General features: G+C 39.9%; 1 protein-coding gene across 5 annotated transcripts in view; it reads right to left on the minus strand.

Moving 5' to 3' along the window:
- WDR7 (WD repeat domain 7) overlaps positions 1–20149 on the minus strand; it is a 265074-nt gene that overhangs the window by 209394 nt on the left and 35531 nt on the right. For all 5 annotated transcript variants that reach the window (XM_087958594.1, XM_087958593.1, XM_087958592.1 and 2 more), the window contains exons 12-14: positions 19219–19439; positions 11370–11565; positions 9038–9252 (exon numbers count right to left, since the gene is read on the minus strand). In XM_087958594.1, coding sequence (XP_087814720.1) covers positions 9038–9252; positions 11370–11565; positions 19219–19439 — 632 coding nt within the window. The remainder of the gene's footprint in view (positions 1–9037; positions 9253–11369; positions 11566–19218; positions 19440–20149) is intronic.

The following is a 20149-nucleotide window of genomic DNA, read 5'->3' on the forward strand; positions in this document are numbered from 1 at the left end:
ATTCCCCACTCCTACTTTCCAAGGTTCAGATGTGGCAGCGTGGGAGCATCTGATCTCAATATGGCTTCCAAAGCTGACACATCCTTTACCAGCTCAATTATTTTCCTGGCCCAAATGCCTGGGGAAATAATCAGGGCTTCAAGGCTTTCCAAAAGATGGACATGTTGAGAAGAACAGCCAAACAAAGCTAGGTGGTAAGATGTTTCACAGAAAAGGTTCAGTTCCCAGATCCTGCCAGATGACAATCCTGATTGACAGGACTCAGAAGGTGCCCTTCATAACCAAATTAATCAGGAGAATGAAACAACGGGAATAAGGCTGTTCCTTGAAAATGTGGGCCGGTGCTATCCAAAACTGTATAAATATTAACCAGAACTTTGAATCACACCTGAGAGCCAGTAACATGGGCATAATACCACACATCCCAAAGGTGCTTCCCCTCACCTCAAGAGGCAACTGGACTTTTTGTTTTTTTTCTTTGAAGACATTTCACTTCTAATCCAAGAAGCTTCTTCGACGCTAAGCGGAATTTGAGGGGGGGTGGGAATGGAAGGATTTATACTCCTTGCAGACAGCTGGTCATTTGCATCTGTTTAGAGAGTCATTGAGGCCACCTGGAGGTTTATCTGTGTCCTCAGATATAAATCTGTCTGCAAGGAATATAAATCCTTCCATTCCCCACCATCCAGTCAGGGCTGAAGAAGCTTCTTGGATGAGAAGTGGAACGTCTTCAAAGAAAAAGAAAGTCCAGTTGCCTCTTGAAAAAAGCACCTTTGGGACAACCATGACATGGATGCCTGAGAATCTCCATAGACAATACTACACATCCATCCTTGCCCATACCACTGCATTTTGGACTAACTGAAATTCCAGATGTTCTTCGGAGGCAAGTATCATGTAGAGAGCACTGCAGTAATCCACTTGGGATGGGACTGAACCATGAACAGCTATGTGTCATGTCTTCTGATCTAGGAAGGGACACAATTGGTACATCAACCTCCAGTCACAGCTTCCCCCTCCCCGCCAGATTCTTCTGTCAAGGAGCTATACATCAAAGAGAACCTTCCAACTGTGCCCCCATTCTGTCTGGAATACTGCAACCTCATCCAGTGTTTAAGGATGGAAAAATCATCAGATCCAGGATGCCCTAATACTCAAAGCCAGTCCATCTGGCTAGGGTTGAGAGTGGAAGCCTGTTCATTCTTATCTAGCTTACCACAGCCTCCAAGCACTGAGATAAAAAACAATTGTACTGCTAATATTTATTAGTTTAATGTTGTGTTTTGATAGTAAGCCACCTAGAGTCTCCTCTAGGCGAGTTGGGTGGCATATTAAATAAATAAACAAGCAAGGAAGCAAACAAACAAGCAAATAAGCAGGTAATAAATACATAAATGAATAAGCAAATAAATAAATTCAATTTTTAAACAGACAGTAGAGACCCACCAGAGGGGTACCTTATTAAATAAATAAATACTTAACTAAATAAATAAATAAATTCAATTTTTAACACAGACAGCAGAGACCCACCAGGTGGGTAGCATATTAAATAAAACAATAAATAAATTCAAAGCATAAATAAATAAACAAATAAAACAAATGGATGAATAAAAGAAATGAATAAATTCAAATTTTTAGACATAGACCACAGAGATCCACTTCCCTGGTAGGATACACACCTTCCTAGTATGCCTAGATTGTCTCAGACCGTTCCAGAATATTTGAAATCACTCCAAGAGCAGAAATGAGGATACCTGTAATTCCCCACCTCCAATTCCCCGTGAAAGACAGCTTCGCCAATGAAAATTTTATGGAAAATTGAAAGAACGGAATTAAAATGCATATAAACAAAAGGAAAGGAAAGGAAAGAAAAAAAAATGAAAGGAAATTAAATATGAAACCCGTGAATCATATATAGGATTTTACTTCCTTAATACTTCCTTGTGTGATTTACACAAGTAATTTCTTAAGCATCTATATCATATTAAATATTGCACCCCATGCAAATTCAGCTTCTTTTTTTTTTGTATTTTACATTATTAGAAAGGAATAAGAAGTTGATTTTTGGCTTTATTCTGACATTTCAGGTTTTTTTTAGTTTTAAGCTTGTGGGGGAAATGATCCGAAGATGTACAATAGAAAAAATAGTAATGTTACAGCTTACTAGCAATCCTGTTTCCCAGCTTTACACATGTGGATTTCATCGATTTTAAACCTGGCTAAAATCTATATTGTCAGGTGTGTGGGTCGGTTGCAAATAAAAAATCTATAAAAAATGTCTAAAATCTCTAGAACTATGAACCTAACAAAAAGTAGGTCTCTGATGCCCTCTACTGTCCTGCTGTTAAAAAGCAAAGTCGCTCTTTGTTCTGAAGAACACAGAACTTCTAATTATGCTTGATATCTGCATCACCATAATTCCTAAAGCCTTCTGGTCAAGTAATAATCAAAAACACTATCATGTTATGCTATACAAATCTGAAATACTTGTTCATTGAAATTTATAGAATGAAGAACTCCAGATTCCTTGATAATTGTGTCTTCAAATATCTATGGTATGGTCATCTGTAGTGAATCCTTGTCATCCAAGGAGAAGGGGTCAAAACAGAAATCTGAGGCGATTCAATAAAGGTCCACTTCCTGTTGGCTGTTCCTCCTCTCCCTCAAACTCCGACTCTATCAAGGGCATGTCACATAAGCTGAGAACGCACTTTGTTCTAAATTAAGCTTGAGAGTCGAATCATAGAAGATAGGCTGAATTTCAGCTCAGCTTCTTAATGAAGAGTCTGCTACATATGACCACATGCCTCCAGTTCTGGATTACACCCCTCTTTTAACATCTGATTATATGTAGAACTCTCCTTTAGTACAAACATCCATCTGTTGTTCAAACAGAACCCATGAGTACAAGAGGGCTCCAAAATATACTGTATTATGTTACTAGGAACTCAAGTGTCCAAACACTTGTAATACAGATTTCTCAATGGGTGCAGACGTGGAAGGGAAGGAACCATCTTCAGTTTAAAATGTTGCTGGAGAATCTCAGTCATCCAGGTCCTAGTTGTCTAAAAGGTGTTTTTTCAAAAGGCAATTGGGCTGGGTTTTTTTTTTTCCTCGAGGAAGACATTTTGCTTCTCTTCTAGGAAGCTTCATCAGTTTTGATCAAGCTTCTCGGATGAGAAATGAAGCGGCTTTTTCAAGGGAAAAAGAGTCCAGTTGCTTTTTGAAAAAGCACCTTTGAGATACCTTCAGTTTAATCCTACTAAGAACCAGTGGCTATGGTTGTTAGGGCTACCTAGATTTTGGGAGATTCCAGTTTGGATTTTGTATGGGTTGTACTTTCCCTCTCAATGAGATGCACAAACTAGGAGTCTTCTTGGATTGACAGCTTCAGGTGGTAGCTATGGCCAAGAATGCTTTTGCCCAGCTTCATCCAATGTTCTGGGAGGGGGTGCCCTTTCCTGGATTGGGAGCCCTCTCAGATAGTTGCTGATGCTTTAGTTGCATCACAGCTCAACTACCTATATAGACAACCATGTGTTCTATATAAGGCTGACCTTGAACACCTCTCAGAAGTTTCAACTGGTCCAGAATGCAACAGTGTGGGCAATAATGGGTGTGTTTTTCATGTGACACCTTTGTTCCACAAGGTGTATGCTTCCAGGTATGATTCAAGATGCTGCTTATGATCTATAAAAGGCCTATATAGGCCGTGCATACCATGTCATGGTTATCTGAGGAACCATAATGACTGCCTGGTCAATATGAACAGACAGGGTGGGTATGCTTGAGGTCCCTTCAGTTAAACAGAGTCGTATTTCGAGACTCAGGAGATGCAACTTCTGTTTTAGTGCCCACCTTCTGAAATGAAGATTCCCCACTGCAATCTGGGTGGCTTTCACCCTGATAATGCTCTGGAGGGCCTGTCAACCCTGAAGCTGGCCTAACTGTGGCCATTTTCTTTTTGTTGCTTTCCTCTAAGGAGGTTTCTCTTCACATTGCTTCAGGGCTGACACAGACACACTGGAGTTAAGGGGACAGGGAGGGGGGTGTAGAGGTAGCTGGGGTATTGTAGCCTAAATAAAATTCTTTCCTCTGGGAATCAAGGACGTTTGTGCAGGTGTTCGAAAGGTGGAGACTGAGGTCACCTAGCAACTGGACTACATGCTGATTGGACCATATGACTGGAGACTCTGGAGGGCAAGTGACAATGCTTTACTTTTAATTGAGTGTAAAACCAGCGGGAACTTAGAGTCGGATTTCCACCAAGTCTGTGCCAATTTGATATGTCCCAATACAATGTTATTTGAGGAATATGCCTGCCTCGGAGTTCTCATTGAAAGGGATGCATTACTTGGAACCCTGATAGGGCCTTGAAGACTCAGCTAATCTTAGAAGTCGAGGATTAGGGTAGTTGGAAAAAAAACCTTCCTGAGTTTTGATGTTGGTTGGAATCACCATCTTGTTTGTTATCTGCTTCTTATTTGTTTTGCTGATTTTTTAATTTGTTTTTTTTTAATCTTTTTTGTTACACTGCGGGCCACTCAGTACAATTTGGAATCAGACAATCCAAACTGAACAAATTAATTGAATTAATGCAACGTGGAAAAAAAATCTGCTGAAAGTAACTCACTGCTTATACAGAAGTCTAACAATACCAAAATGGAAAACCTGAAAGGAAAAGATGTTCTCAGTGAGATTGAGACTGCTTAAAGATTTCTATTGGAACACAAAAGATTCCCTTTACTGCATCCAAAGAAAGGAAGAATCAGCTGCAATGGAATAATTACATTTTAATTCAATATTGTGATAAGCAGCTTAGGTCAAACCAACTGCTGAACCGAGTCAATTATTTAAGATGCTAGTAATTTAATGATGCTCTTAAGTTTGAGTAATGCTTAACACCCACTGCTTGAAGCACAGTCTGAGCCCCTGCAGGCAAAGCAATTAAATATCTGAAAAGGATCAGAATGGTGTTATGTCTCCAGAATCAGAGAAAACGCTGAACATGATGAACTCCAGACTAAATTTCAACAAATCTTGGGTCTGTCAAGCTCAGGACAACCCTTTTCGAGGGTTTCAGATAGTTTATCACAGCCTAAGCTAAAATGCTGTGGACATAACTTGCAACCCTTTTTTTTTTATTCAAAGCTATAGCTTATGCATTTGCTTATGTTTCAGAAAGTCCCCAGATCCTTCTTTAGAATTCCACCTCTCTAGAGCGGAGTTAAAACACACACCTGCAAGCAAAGACTGAATGCAGAAGTGCTATCAGCTCAGCGGGGTTGAAGGACTGACTATGGAGATAATCTCTAGGAAGACTTTGAAATTCAAAAGATCAGTCAACAATTGTCCTCAGGGCTCTCTCTTCTGCTGTCTAACCTGAGGATGTTGCTCTTCCAATATCCAATAGCCCCAATTCTGAGGATAAGCCATCAAAGACTTGGGAGACCCTCAAAGACATAGCAGAAAAGGCCAGGCTCTTTAAGCCTAAGGAAGGACAAAACTAGGGGATTATATAAGATTTTTTTTTTAACACGATAACCGTGTTTGCTTGTATCTTTACAATTTATATTGTTTCATTTGTTTCCTAGTATGATCTGATTGTGTATTAGTAACCTACAACTATCACTAAGTATTGTATCTTATGATTCTTGATGAATATATATTTTTTCCTTTATGTACACTGAGAGCCAGTGGTGGGATTCAAAATATTTTTACTACCAGTTCTGTGGGCGTGGCCAGGTGGTCATGTGACTGGATGGGAGTGGCTAGGTGTTTGTTTTTCCTTTTGCAGCACCCCCCCCAACCCGATTTTTTGCCTACTGGGCCTCAGGGAAGCCTCCTGGCAAGGTAAGTACAACAGCGAGGAGGGGGGGAGAATCAGCTGTGTCTTACGATTTAGATTAGCTAGAAAGCAAGAAAATCCAATGATTTCCTGCTTTCTAGCTAACCTAAATTGCGTGGCACAGCTGATCATCGGAAATATAGCATTTTTTACTACCGGTTCGCCTAAACCAGGCCGAACCGGTAGAATACCACCACTGAGAGCATATGCTTCAAAGACAAATTCCTTGTGTGTCCAATCACACTTGGCCAATAAAGAATTCTATTCTATTCTATTCCAGTGAGGGATACTAGCTTGACTGGCTTTAAAAAAAAAGACTGGACCAATTCATGGAAGTCATGGGGATCAATGGCTCTTAGTCTTCATGGCAGTGTGACTGCCTCCGAAAGCCATCTTCTGAGAGTAGTTACTTGGCTTCCTGGTGCATTTAATTGGCCACTTGTAAAAGAGAGTGTAGGACTAGGTGGCCAATGGTCCAATCCAGCAGGGCACTGCTTATGCTTACAGTATGTTTTTATTAGTGGGGCTTAGCCTTCTTGAAGTCTCAGCTGGCAGCTACTCTCCTAAGAATGAACCCAACCTGTCATCTTTCACGGTGAGCTGTCCATGGTACTGACAGTGCCTTGTTCTGCCAGAGGCCAAGCCTTATTTATGATTCTTTCCACTCCCTTATAACCATCTGATTTATAGCTAGTTTCTTCAGATTCTTTAGGCAGGCCGGGACACCTAGAAGTTGGGACTCTTGAAATCCAGAGGTTTGAACCATGTGAAATACAAAAGAAATGCACACTGCTATATAGTTCTATTGTCTGGACAACTGAAAGACTAGAAGAATAAATAAGGGGTGTTTTTCTCTAAAAAATACAGGTACTCAAAAGTGTATTTATATCCCAAAGTCTATTTATATTTTCTTGTACTCATTAACTTATTTTTTAACAGGATTGAGCTCATACAACAATTTACTAATGTAAGTTCATAAAACAGCATGTAAATTTTGACCTATAGGGTGTGAAGGGACAACGGACAGCAAAATACAAGTAAAAGGAAAAGGGACATGTGGATTTATTTTAGATTTTTATCAAACTTCTTTATGACAATACAACACATTAACTCAGAATTTTAAATTCTACCCTTTGTATTTCTACATTTCCCACATTGTTCTGATTTTAGCAAAATATTAGAAGCTAGATATAAAGCTCTGGAAAGTTAAAATTTGCCCAAATATGTTTAAACACAGATTGTTTAAGACATTTTCTTCTGGACATTTACATTTTCTTCTGGACAATCAATAGTCTGTAATCTATAGCCAAAATTTTAAAGTGTTAAATGGATGTATTTCTTCCCAAGGCGACTACAGTGCAACCGGCCTGCCTTCATAGTACTATGGAGTGTTAATTCCTTTCTAAATTTCAGAAGACCGTCCTGAATGTGACATGATTTTGTTCCCATAAACCGCAAGACATCAGTCCTCTCTAGGGAAATGAGAAAAGGTTTTGCCTTTGAAATATCTGGAAATGAAACAATAAAGAAAAAGAGCAAGAAAAACAGAGGACTATACTTATTGCATCTTCTAAACCTAGTCTATTCTAGATGAACAGGAATATAACTTAGCTAAGGATGGTGTAATGTTTATTTCTGTTAAAATGTGTTTTGAAGACCAGTTTGCTGTAGTGCTACAGAGATTAGTCTGAGTTCTAATCCTTCCTTAGGCACATGTTGGGCCAAATAGTCTCACTAGTCCTAGGAAGAAAGCAGTGGAAAGATACTTTAGAACAGTGGTCCCCAACCTTTGTTGTGCCAGGGACCAGTTTCACTCAGAAACACTTTTTCAAGGACCGGGGGGGGTGGTGGTGTCCGAGTTTGGTGGTTTGCTTGCAAACGTTTCATTATCTGACTAGGTAACATCTGATGTTGTTACCTAGTCGGGTAATAAAACGTCTGCCAGCAAACCACCAAGTTCAGGGAACGCCAATGCCTCCTCATTGCAACCCTGAGCGACAGATAGTCCCTGCAGGACGGCTGAGAAGCCTCACCTCTCGGCCCTGCCTTCATCAGCCCCATCCCTCAGGTGTCTCCCTCCCTCCCTCAGCCCTCATCCCTCAGGTGTCTGCCTCAGGTGTCTCCTCCCCCTGCCTCTCTCAGTCTGCTCCTCTCTCCTCACTCCTCCACCAGCCCAGGAAGAAACTGCTTCAAAGAAGCCGGCAGGGTGGCTTTTCCTGTCGGCGCAGCTTCCCCAAAGCGCCCGTTCACCCCCACCCCCGCCCACGGTTCAATCCTCCGTTCTGCCTGCCTGCCTTCGTTTCTGGTGGTTTCGGAGCAGCTTCGACTGAGAAAAAGAGGCGAATAGTTATTATTCTCAGCCGAAGCTGCTCCGAAACTACCAGAAACGAAGGCAGGCAGGCAGGCAGAACGGAGCACTGGATTGAACCTGGATTGATTGGCGGCGGGGTGGGGGTGAAACGGGCGCTTCGGAGGAGCTGCGCCGACAGGAAAAGCCACCCCCCCCCAGCTTCTTTGAAGCAGTTTCTTCCTGGGCTGGTGGAGGAGTGAGAGAGCGACTGAGAGAGGAATGAGGCGGGAGGAAGCCGAAGCCACTGAGCCAGAGAGCAGGACAGGCTTCGGTTGCTTCCTCCCTCCCTTCTCTCATTTGTGTCCTTGATCCCCGATCCCAGCAGCATTCACCGAAGGCGAAGAAAGCCGCCATATTTTTTTTCCTTTGCGGCCCGGTACAGAGTGCTCCACGGACCAGGACCGGTCCGCGGCCCGGTGGTTGGGGACCCCTGCTTTAGAACATGCTGCCAAGAAAACTACATGGATTTTGTGACTTGAAGGTGTGCACGGATACATATGCATGTGCGTGCAAACACACAGAATGTATGTTTAAGTCTGCTTGATTGTGTTTGGTAATTAGGTTCTATAAAGGGATTTAAAATGATTTCAGATTATTAAAAAAAAATGGAACCTGATCGTAAAAAATATCATTCCTGGAATTCTAGGTCAAAGGGCAAAGCTCTAAAAATGGAAAATTGCCTGTGCTGGACTAAAGGGGAAAAGAAGGATGAATTTTTCAGCTTCTCCATTTGCAACTTTCATCAAGACTGTCCTCTCACTAGCACAGAGAAAGAGGCATTTCTGCACTGTATTGAGATGCACCCAGCAATTACTTAAAAGAACAATTTAAGGCCTTACTTTATCAGAGGAATCAGATGCCAACAGATTCGTAGCGAGGGTCTGAAGTTTCTGATGAGCCACATTTTTTAGCGCAGCGAGGCTACGTCTGGTCATAGCCTGCTTTAAGTTGACAGCTGGATGGCTGAGAGAATCAACTGCAGCGGGTACAGCTTCGTCACAAGCATTCAGGATCTCAACTGCCGTTATTCCCATTACACATCGGTCGAGTGCACCTGAAAAAAAAACCACACACAAAAAGAAAAGGCTAAAAAAAAACCAGCTTAGCTATTGCATACTTTATCATGCAAGCAAAACAACTTCCTTATGTCCAGAAACAATTTGCTTTACGGAACTCCATTCAAATAAAAGCATTCAAAGGAAGTGGGTTTACAGATGGAAGATTGGAATTAAATTTCTTGGTGAATTCTAAAACTTCATTCATTCTACTTATAAGGCCACCCATCTTGCAAATGCAAAGGTGGTAGGCAGCCACCAAAATAAAGACAATTAAAAACAACAAATTAACAAGCAAGGGGGAAAAAAATCTACAGTGGTTGTTGAGGGTAAACAAAATCAACAAAAAACTTCTCAGTGGGTCATTTAACTTCCTGATTCTCAGCCAATCTGATTTAGGAGATTTAGGTGTTCCAGAACAAGGAACTTGTGGACTTGTGGATTTTAACCACAAAGACTTGTGGACTTTAACACCCAGAATTCCTCAGCAGCACATGCTGGCTGAGGAATTCTGGGAGTTGAAGTCCACAAGTCGTAAAGTTGCCAAGGTTGGAGACCCCTGTTCCAGAAAATAGGCACTGTGACAGAAAAGGCATGTTTCTACAAGTCCTGTGAGGAGTCTCATAGTCTCCTGCATTCTAACCTCGTATCTTAATCACTACGTCAAGCGGGTTTCTATAGTTCTTCAGTGAATACAGGTAGTCCTTGGTTAATGATCATAATTGGGACCAGAATTTCGACCAGAAAGTGACAATTGTGGGTCATTAACCCAAGTGTGTGTGCATGGCCAGTGAGGCGCAGCAGGAATGCAGAGGGGAGAATGTGCTGAAAGCACACGGACGACTGGCAAGGTGTGGCACGAGCACCATGGGGCTGAGTGAGACTGCACAAGAGTGCATTGGTGACCTGAGGATGGCTACAGCTGAGGATGGCTACAGGAGTGGGGATGTGAAGCTGGAAGCAGTCCCAGAGTCACAGTGTGGTAAAAAGCCCCCGAGCCGCAGTGTGTCCTCACACAAGGCCAAGAACGGTGAGCTTAACTTAGAAGCAGGAGAAAACTATGAAGATCAGGTGTGTGTGGGGGGGGGATGGGCAGAGGGAGGTCATAATTGGCTTGAACTTCATGTGACCACAATGCAACAGTCCTACGTTCAAAGACTGGTTGCAATTCCATTTTTTTTTCATCAAGTTCATAACTTTAAAGGGTCACTGAACGAATGGACGTTAAGCGAGGCCTATCTGCATTGTTTAAAAGAAAAAACGTTATTAAAGTTCAGGGACAAATTCCTTTGCCTTGTTAAGACTTAGCAAGGCAAAGCAAGAAATATGTGTCTGAAGTCAAAGAAAAAAAATACACCTGACTTCCTTCTCTTATCTTGTATTAGAAAGGCATTGTTAGTTTTGTGTCAACCCTGAAGCTGGCCTGGCTGGAGCCATCTTGGAGCTTCAGTGCTGCCACACTGGAGCTGAGGGATAGGGAGGGAGGGATTAGAGATAGCTGGGGTAGTGTAGTCAAAATAAAATCTTTTCTCTTGGGAACCAAGGACGTTCTCACGCCTGGCCAGAGGAAGGAGGAGTGATGTCACCAAACCACCAGACAGCGACGTGATTGGACCTTGTGACTGACTGTTTTGGGGTTGATGGAAAAATGTTTATTTTTAAATAGGTGCCAATATGATATATCCAACAACGCTATTCTTTGAGGAATTCATCTGCCTCGGAGTTTTGCTTGATATGGGCCTGTTACCTGGAACCCTGAGAGTTTGCAAGGAAATTTCCGAAAAGAGATTTCTTTGAAAAAAATAACAATAGGGATGAAACTCCTTCATTAATATAAGACTGAATTAGTAGCACTGAATCGTTTTCTACATCAGGAGTCCCCAACCTCTGGGCCATGACCTGGTGCCAGGCTGCAGCCCGTTCGGAACTGGGGCACAGAAGTGGTGAGTGAGCGTGCATGAGTGCATTTTGAAAGTGGCGCATGCACGCATGCAAAACCATTCCCTCTCCCTCGCCTCCACCGATCTGCCAAGCTAGAAAAGTTGGGAGACCACTGTTCTACATCATTAAAAAAAAAACAATCCTTTTCCAAGTCCTTCGCACATAGGTAACTCACCAGTATCCATTTGCCATACATATACAGAACCATCTGTACAACCCACAATGAGATAGTCATCCGAAGGTCTCCACTTTATGTTTTGAATAGGAAAAAGGTGCCGGGAGGCTAACATGATGCACTTCTTTTCACGTAAACTTAGAAGTCCTACTGAGTGGTCACTGGCCACAGAACACACGCAGTGCTGCACTCTTGACTGAAAATGAGAAAACGGTTATCTTCGATCATCCTTTTATTAGTGGTAAATCTTTTACAACCTTGAAATAAGTTTTTCTTTCCTTATGGAGTAAATTAGGGCAAATTGTGTGGCGAGAAAAAAAAAAAAAGCTTCAATTCTACCTACCACAGTATGAACGTTTTTAAAACGCAATTTTTATTGAAGAAGTTTTTCAACAGAAATAAAAGCAATAACTTTGAATGAAAGAAGAATAAAGAGGAGCAATAATAAAGTGAAAATGAAATATGGAAAATAAATGGGAGGAGAGGGGGAAGAAGATAGGAAAGAGAAGGGGAGGGAAGGAGAGGAGGTACTTTTAAAGAAACAGCTTCTAGTATTCTTGAGAACACTTATAGATACATATTTTATTTTATGTATTCCCTCTCTATGGTTACATCACGGTTTCCATCAACTACCCTCTCTAATCTTAAAGCCCATAAATCACAAATTACCACAGTATGAACACTTAATCCTTCAATATACTGTATTTTGAGGGTCCTTGGTACTCTCTTAAAAGTCCCAAAATTTATTTATTTATTTGATTTGTCAATCGCTTACAAGATAATAGATATAAGCATCAACATGAGTACGAATACAGGAAATAGGTATGAATAAATGGGGACAATAGGACAGGGATGGTAGGCACGATCGTGTACTTATGCACGCCCCTTACAGACCTCTTAGGAATGGGGTGAGGTCAACAGTGGTTAGTTTGAGGTTAAAGGAGTGGGGGATAGAGGATGTAACAACAGAGTCAGGTAGTGCATTCCAGGCATTGACCCCTCTGTTGCTGAAGTCATACTTTCTGCAATCAAGTTTGAAGCAGTTAACATTGAGTTTGTATCTGTTGTGTGCTCTTGTACTGTTGTGGTTGAAACTGAAGTAGTCATTGACTGGTAGGGCATTGTAGCAGATAATGCCAGGGAATTTCTAGAAGCCTGGCCATCAATAAACACATAGACATTAACAACATCTATAGACCATGCAAAAGAGACAATCAAACAGTCCCCAAAAGAAAAAGATTCCAGCACCTCTCCACCAGTAATCAGCACTCAGATCAACATAAATTAACTCCAAGCTTATCTTCAGACCAACAATCAAGCAAGCAATACTCCAATCAAGAAATTTCTAAAGAGCTATTAATAAACAGCCCATCCAAAGAATCTCTAAGACCGCTCCCATCCTCATAGACAAGGCACCAGAATACAAACTCACAGCAAACAGCACTCCTTACTAGCACTGATGTTACCTAGTTAAAGCAATATCTGCAAGAAAACAAGCAAGCTCAGAGACCACCAAGGACCCCTCATTTCATCCCTGAGCTACAAATATTCTCCTTTGCTGGTACTATATATATATTTTAAACCATTTTCCAAATATACAGTTCTGTGTAAAATGGTCTAAACTGTATCATGATTTCAAATAGTTTTATTTATGTTAGGGTTTGGAGATTAACCCCTAGCAGAGTATTGCAGCAGTAGTCAAGCCAGGCAGCCAAAGAAGAGCGGAAGGGCCCCAGAGTATACACACACTGAACACAAACACTGTTTGTAGTTTAAATAGTTTTTAATCCAGTTAGAGTTTAAGCATTGTCATTCAGTCCATTAAGTCATTCACAGTATTTCCATCCAGTAAGACTCACTAGTATAGTCCAAGTTAAGAGTCCTTGCAATATCTTTATCAGCCGATAAAGATATCTTCTCCTCCTCCGGTTTCACACTCCAGAGAAACAAACGCTGGATATTCAGCAAACAGTAGCAAACAATAACAGTTCAGTCACAGGCACTCACAGTCAGTAATCACAGTTAGTCGCAGCAGCACACAGTAACAGTTACAGCCAGACAGTTCACAGTAAGCTTTCCAGCTTCTAATGCTTCCTTATATTGTAACTTCTAACCGCACCCTTAGTCGGCTAATTGCCTGCAGCATTGTGCTTAAAGTGATAAGCACTTAAACCATGATATCTAAGTTTTATATATTTATTCACCCAAACCATATTTGGTATCAATGTTATACCTAACATACTCCCCTTTTGGGTGATATAAATATATAATACCTTTACAATCTTATCCCATATTTTTCACAACTCTCCTGGTGCTTACTGGCACCTTGGGCTTTAGTAAAATTATCAGCTAAATTGTCCTCCGACATACAGTACTCTAGCTGAATCATCTTACTTCTTACAGATTGTCTCACGTTTAGGTATCTTAGATCTGTATGTTTGCTCCTTGTTTTTACTCCAATATTTGTGGCCATTTGAATTGCTGCCTGATTATCTTCATGTATAATTATAGGATAATCTACAGTTATACCTATATCAATTAACATTTGTTTATACATTATTAACTCTGTACATAACAATGATAAACAGGAGAATTCTGCCTCCATAGTAGACAAACTTATATGCTGTTGTCTTATTGACTTCCAGCCTATTAATGTATTACCCAGCATTATGGCTGTTCCTGAAGTCGACTTTCTAGTGTCCCTTTCTGATGCAAAGCTAGCATCTGCATAAGCACACAGAATTAAATCACCCTTTGGTTCTAAATACAATGAATAATTCATTGTCTTTTTAAGATATCTTAATATCCTCTTAGCTGCATTCCAGTGTCTTTCACATGGTGCAGAATTGAATCTAGCCAACTGATTCACGCAGTACGATATATCTGGTCTAGACCAATTACTAATATAACTCAAACTACCAATTAAAGATTGATAAATCACCTTATCAAACTCAGGGCTTTGTACATCAGTGTTGCTAAACTCCTGACTCATTGGAGTCTTAGCTGGCTTACAAAGCTCCATCTTGTAATCTTTTAGCAATTTGCTTATCTTATCTTCCTGAGATATCTTAAAACCTTTCCGTGTTTTCTTTATATTCAAACCGAGATACTTCTTTATCTCCCCTAATTGCTTGATCTTTATTCTCTTTCCTAATGATGCTATTATTTTATTTGCTTCATCATTAGTTTCAGTTATCAATGCAATATCATCTGTGAATAGTAATAATAATGATACTTTCCCATTTGTCTCCCTCTTAAACAGACATGGATCGGCTAAACCAGCTTTAAATCCTATATTGTCTAGTTCCTTTACAATATACTGGTTCCATTCATAGCCTGATTGTTTAAGACCATAGAGACTTTTCTTTAACAACCAACAATCATTATTATTCTTATTTTCACTTTTAATACCAACAGGTTTTTACATATAAATAGTATGTTTTAATGGGGCGTGCAAGTAAGCAGTTTCCACATCTAGATGGTTAACTATATAGTTTTTACTAGCTGCCCACACTAAAGCTGCTCTCAAGGTTGCTGCCTTAAGACTAGGTGCAAACACCTCATCATAGTCATTAGCATTCTGCCTAAAACCTTGGGCTACTAACCTTGCCTTATGGATTAAATTACCATCTTTATCTATTTTTACCTTAAATATCCATTTGCAGCCAATGGATTTCTTTCCTACAGGTAATTTGGCATTTTCATACACCTTCATATCTCTTAATGAATTCAGTTCCTTATTCATTGCTGCATACCATTTTTCTTTATTAGGATACTTTTAATTTCTTCTACAGAATTAGGAACTTGATTAATCTGGCACACTGTGTTAGCCTGGTACCTATCAGGCGGTCTAGATACACGTGTAGTTCTTCTGGGAATTACAGGGCTTACAGGAGGACTTTGTTGAACTACTACCTGTTCATCTTCCTCATCCTGTTCAGCTATTGAATCTGTTTCTTCCTTTATGGGCACTATTTCATCCTGTATTTGTCTCTTTACTTTATTTTTAAAGTTACAGGGATAACTAATGGGATTTCTATAGGATTCAATAATTACATCTTTATTGGCATCCTGTTCTAATTTCTCCCATCCTTCATGTTCTAGAAATTGGGCACTAGCACTAAATAACACTTTAGATGTGCCTTTCTCCCAAAATCTATATGCCCTATGGTTTGCCTGATAACCAACGAAGAAAAATCTTTTAGCTCTATGTTGCCCTTTTTTTCTGAGTTGTGCAGGAATATGCACCCATGCTGGTGCACCAAATGTGTGCAGGTAACTTAGATCAGGTTTCCTGCCATGCCATCTGGTGAATGGAATTTCACCTGTTGTTGTGTTAACAACGTTGTTCAATATGTTATTAGCACACATTGTAGCCTCCCCACAAAGAATCAGGTAACCCAGAATCATTTAACATTGTTCTAACCATTGCCTGTAGTGTTTGGCCTCTTCTTTCAATAAAAGCATTATGTTCTGGCCTGTATGGAGCAGACTTCTTATGCTCTATTCCAGCTATCTTAAGTCTGTTCTGGAATTTGTTATTAATAAATTCCGTACCATTATCTGTCACCAGGGTTATCAGTTGTCGTTTAGACTTTCTTTCAGCAAACCTAAGCCAATTGAAAAAATGTTGATATGTTTCAGTTTTGCTTTTCATTAAATAGCAAAACCCATATCTAGAATAATGGTCCATAATGCTCAGTATATATCTAGCACCTCCCATACTGGGTTTCTTTGGACCTATTATGTCTGCAAATACTACTTCTAAAGGTTCTTTTGTTTTGAAACCATTTAGCCTATTTGCAGGCAATACCTTGCTCTTATCTTCACAGCAAACATTACAACGCAAATATTTATCACAAGGTTTTAACCTTATTCCTTCAGATAACTCAACTGTACGTTTTTAGCATTTTAAAATTTACATGCCCCAAACGCCTATGCAATAAATGGATACATTCATCATGAGGCTTTATATTATTAAATACAGTTTGAGCCTCCCCTTTCTTACTATTATCTAATACATATAATGTTCCATTTAAAGCTGCAGTTACCTTTTTGTCATCTTTTTCAATTATGCAATTATTATCTTTAAAAGTAATTACATAACCTAATTTATCTAATACCCTTACTGAAAGCAAATTAAACTTTAGTTGCGGTACATACAACATTTTTATATCCTGGTTTATGTATGGACAACGTGCAAAACCTTGACCTTTCGCTTTCAGGTTCCAGCCATTAGCAAGATATATGTTGAGAGCTTGTAGACATTTTTATAAATTTTGTCTTATCTCTTGTGATGCAGTGGGATGCGCCACTGTCAACCACCCATAAATTATTCTTCACATCAGAGTTTCTAAACGTGGCTAGTTCAAATGCTTTCTTTGGCTTTTTTACATTCTGGCTTTTTCTCTTTTTGCAGAATCTTGCCAAATGTCTCTGCCTCCACAATTAAAACACTTTTTAATTGTGTATGCCGTTGAAGATAAATTCTCTTTTTCCGGGTGCTGTACTTTTGCTTAGCTGGTTTCTTTCAAGCTTTGAAGATAATTTCTCTTCTTTCTTATCTTCTCTCAGCTCATCACGCTCACGCCTTCTTCTGGCTTCTTCTAGTAGCCTGCCTGTAATCTCGGTTAATGAGAGGCTTTCTTTTGGCAATACCTCTAACGAAGTCACATAGTCATCATAGCTTTGATCTAATGAAGATAATATTATGTAGACTTGTTGCAGTTCATTAAATATAAGCTCTTTTTCTTGCAAATCTTGAAAATGCTCTTCATACAGTTTAAATGAACTAACATATCTCCATTCCTCTGAAGATGCGTTCGAAAAAGCTTCCGTGTAAGATTTATATGTGCTCCTACACTGTCCCGAACATAAATCTTCCTGAGGTTCTCCCAGCAGTTTGCAGCATTTTCTTCTCCACGAATATGGACAAGCTGCTGATCACAGAGAGTCAGTCCTATGATGCATAAAGCCTGCTCATTCTTCAGTTTAAAGTCTTGTAACTTTTCGTTATCATCATCATCAGCAGGATCCCAGCTACTCACATCTGGTGGGTTTGCTATAATGTCCCACAAACCTTCTTTACGTAGAAGTAAACTACATTTCATTGACCATGAAACATAGTTTGTTCCATCCAGCCTGGATATCATGGACAGTTGTGACAAATTTACTTGTGCCATTACTCTTCAGATATTTTGACTATTTTAAACTAATTAAAACAGTTTGTTTTTACAGTAATGTGCAACTCACACCAACTCTCTCTGCTATATCCTGGTTAGTTAGACTATGCTGCTGGGCCCATAACCAATGTTAGGGTTTGGAGATTAACCCCTAGCAGAGTATTGCAGCAGTAGTCAAGCCAGGCAGCCAAAGAAGAGCGGAAGGGCCCCAGAGTATACACACACTGAACACAAACACTGTTTGTAGTTTAAATAGTTTTTAATCCAGTTAGAGTTTAAGCATTGTCATTCAGTCCATTAAGTCATTCACAGTATTTCCATCCAGTAAGACTCACTAGTATAGTCCAAGTTAAGAGTCCTTGCAATATCTTTATCAGCCGATAAAGATATCTTCTCCTCCTCCGGTTTCACACTCCAGAGAAACAAACGCTGGATATTCAGCAAACAGTAGCAAACAATAACAGTTCAGTCACAGGCACTCACAGTCAGTAATCACAGTTAGTCGCAGCAGCACACAGTAACAGTTACAGCCAGACAGTTCACAGTAAGCTTTCCAGCTTCTAATGCTTCCTTATATTGTAACTTCTAACCGCACCCTTAGTCGGCTAATTGCCTGCAGCATTGTGCTTAAAGTGATAAGCACTTAAACCATGATATCTAAGTTTTATATATTTATTCACCCAAACCATATTTGGTATCAATGTTATACCTAACAATTTTCCACTAATAGATATTTGTGCGCATTTATTCCCATTAGTCCCTTTGTTACTATTGCAACATTTCCTAAATTACAAATATGAAAGTGTAATTGCACTCCAGTTCACAATTTAAACATTGAATTACTCAGGAATTTAAGTTCGCAATGACCTCACAATTTGGACAAATTATTCTGTCACGTCTGAAGGTATGAGTGAGTGTATGCATAATAAACTATTTGTATTTAAATGGTAGTTTGGATCTTCTGCTTTATGGTTTTCTGTTTTATTTATTTAAAACATTTATAGAGCTGCCCATCTTTCAGCCCACTTTGTTGCATCCTGTCTAGAGGTGGTACTCAGCAGATTCTGACCAGTTCTGGAGAACCAGTAGTGGAAATTTTGAGTAGTTCGGAGAACTGGCAAATACCACCTCTGACTGGCCTCCCCAATCCCAGCTGATCGGCTGGGTCTTCTTTGGTTGCCCTGCACAGGACAAAGGAGCTGAAAAGCAGGTTAGTGGGGTGGGGAGGGAATGGGATTTTGCAGTATCCTCCCCCCCTGCCACGCCCACCAAGCCACGCCCACCAAGCCACGCCCACAGAACTGGTAGTAAAAAGATTTGAATCCCACCACTGATACTGTCCTTTACACTACCATTCAAAATGATATTCAAATTTTTGAAAATAAAATAAAAGTTTATAAACACAAGGTAGACTAATAATAATAAAAAAGATTTTCATCAAAACAATTTCAAGTCTTGAAATATTATTCTTTATATTAGTCTTAAGCAAGGGTTTTCAAACTTGGCAAGTTTTGAGACTTGTGGACTTCAACTCCCAGAATTCCTGAGCTAACATGACTGGAGGAGGAATTCTGGGAGTTGAAGTCCACAAGGCTTAAAGCTGTCAAGTTTGAAGACTCCTGGTGTTAAAAGAGAGGCACAAGCCAAGGAGATGTTCATTAACTTACACTGCAATTTTCTGGAGGAACCAAAAGCTGAGTGATTTCTCCACCATGCACACAGAAGATGTGCTTCATTTCTCCAGAAAAGATGTCCCAGATAATGACCGAAAAATCTACACCACCTGAGACCAGGTATCTTTGATCATAACGAGAGGAGACCTGGTGAGGATACAGCAAACAGGTGACTTTGTTTCGATGACCCCGCAGAGTTCTGTGAGGTGGCCAACCTAAAACATTAAAGCAGAAGAAAACACAAAACACCACATATTGTGGGACCGCAGGCATTCTTGGTCTTTTCAAGATAAGAAGAAAATGAAACAGGAACGCATATGTGTTTGTGTAATAAAGATAGTAGCAACACTGTACAGTAGGGGGGGAAATAGTGATAAAGTATTCCATTTCTAATTTAGTTCATTTGCAATCTGATTTTTTTTTATGAGGTTACTCGCATTTAATTTTCTACTTGTTAATAAAATTGGCATTTAGCATGTAGCATACCCAACCTCACATGCAGTGAAGCTACAAGAAGATGGGGGATCAATTCCCTATGACAAGATGGTACATGCACCGTATTCCGTGGCCGCATATTTGATGGCCAATGCCTGAAATATGTACAAAAAGCTGCTAGATAAGCTTCGCCTTCTAGGGTCAAAGATACATCTTTTTCTAACTCTTACTTTAACAGAGTCAATTCCATTTGAAGTGATAGTTAACAACTTGAGGTTTCCAGTGATAAACAAACAAACAAACAAACAAACAAAAGGGTGAAAGTAATACTGTCCTCCTTCAGGAAAATGGAAAATATCTTCACAGAAGTAAGTAGTATCCAAATCAGAAACCTTTGTAACAGAATGAAAAACTCTGAGAAGGACTGGTTGAAAATCATGCTGATTGAAGATGGCTACGGTTTAAAAGACCTTATTTATTTAATTTGTTT

The sequence above is a fragment of the Notechis scutatus genome, chromosome 2 (genome assembly GCF_049901735.1).
Source record: "Notechis scutatus isolate UNSWTSFEM ecotype Mainland chromosome 2, rNotScu1.2, whole genome shotgun sequence".
NCBI classification, from domain to species: domain Eukaryota; kingdom Metazoa; phylum Chordata; class Lepidosauria; order Squamata; family Elapidae; genus Notechis; species Notechis scutatus.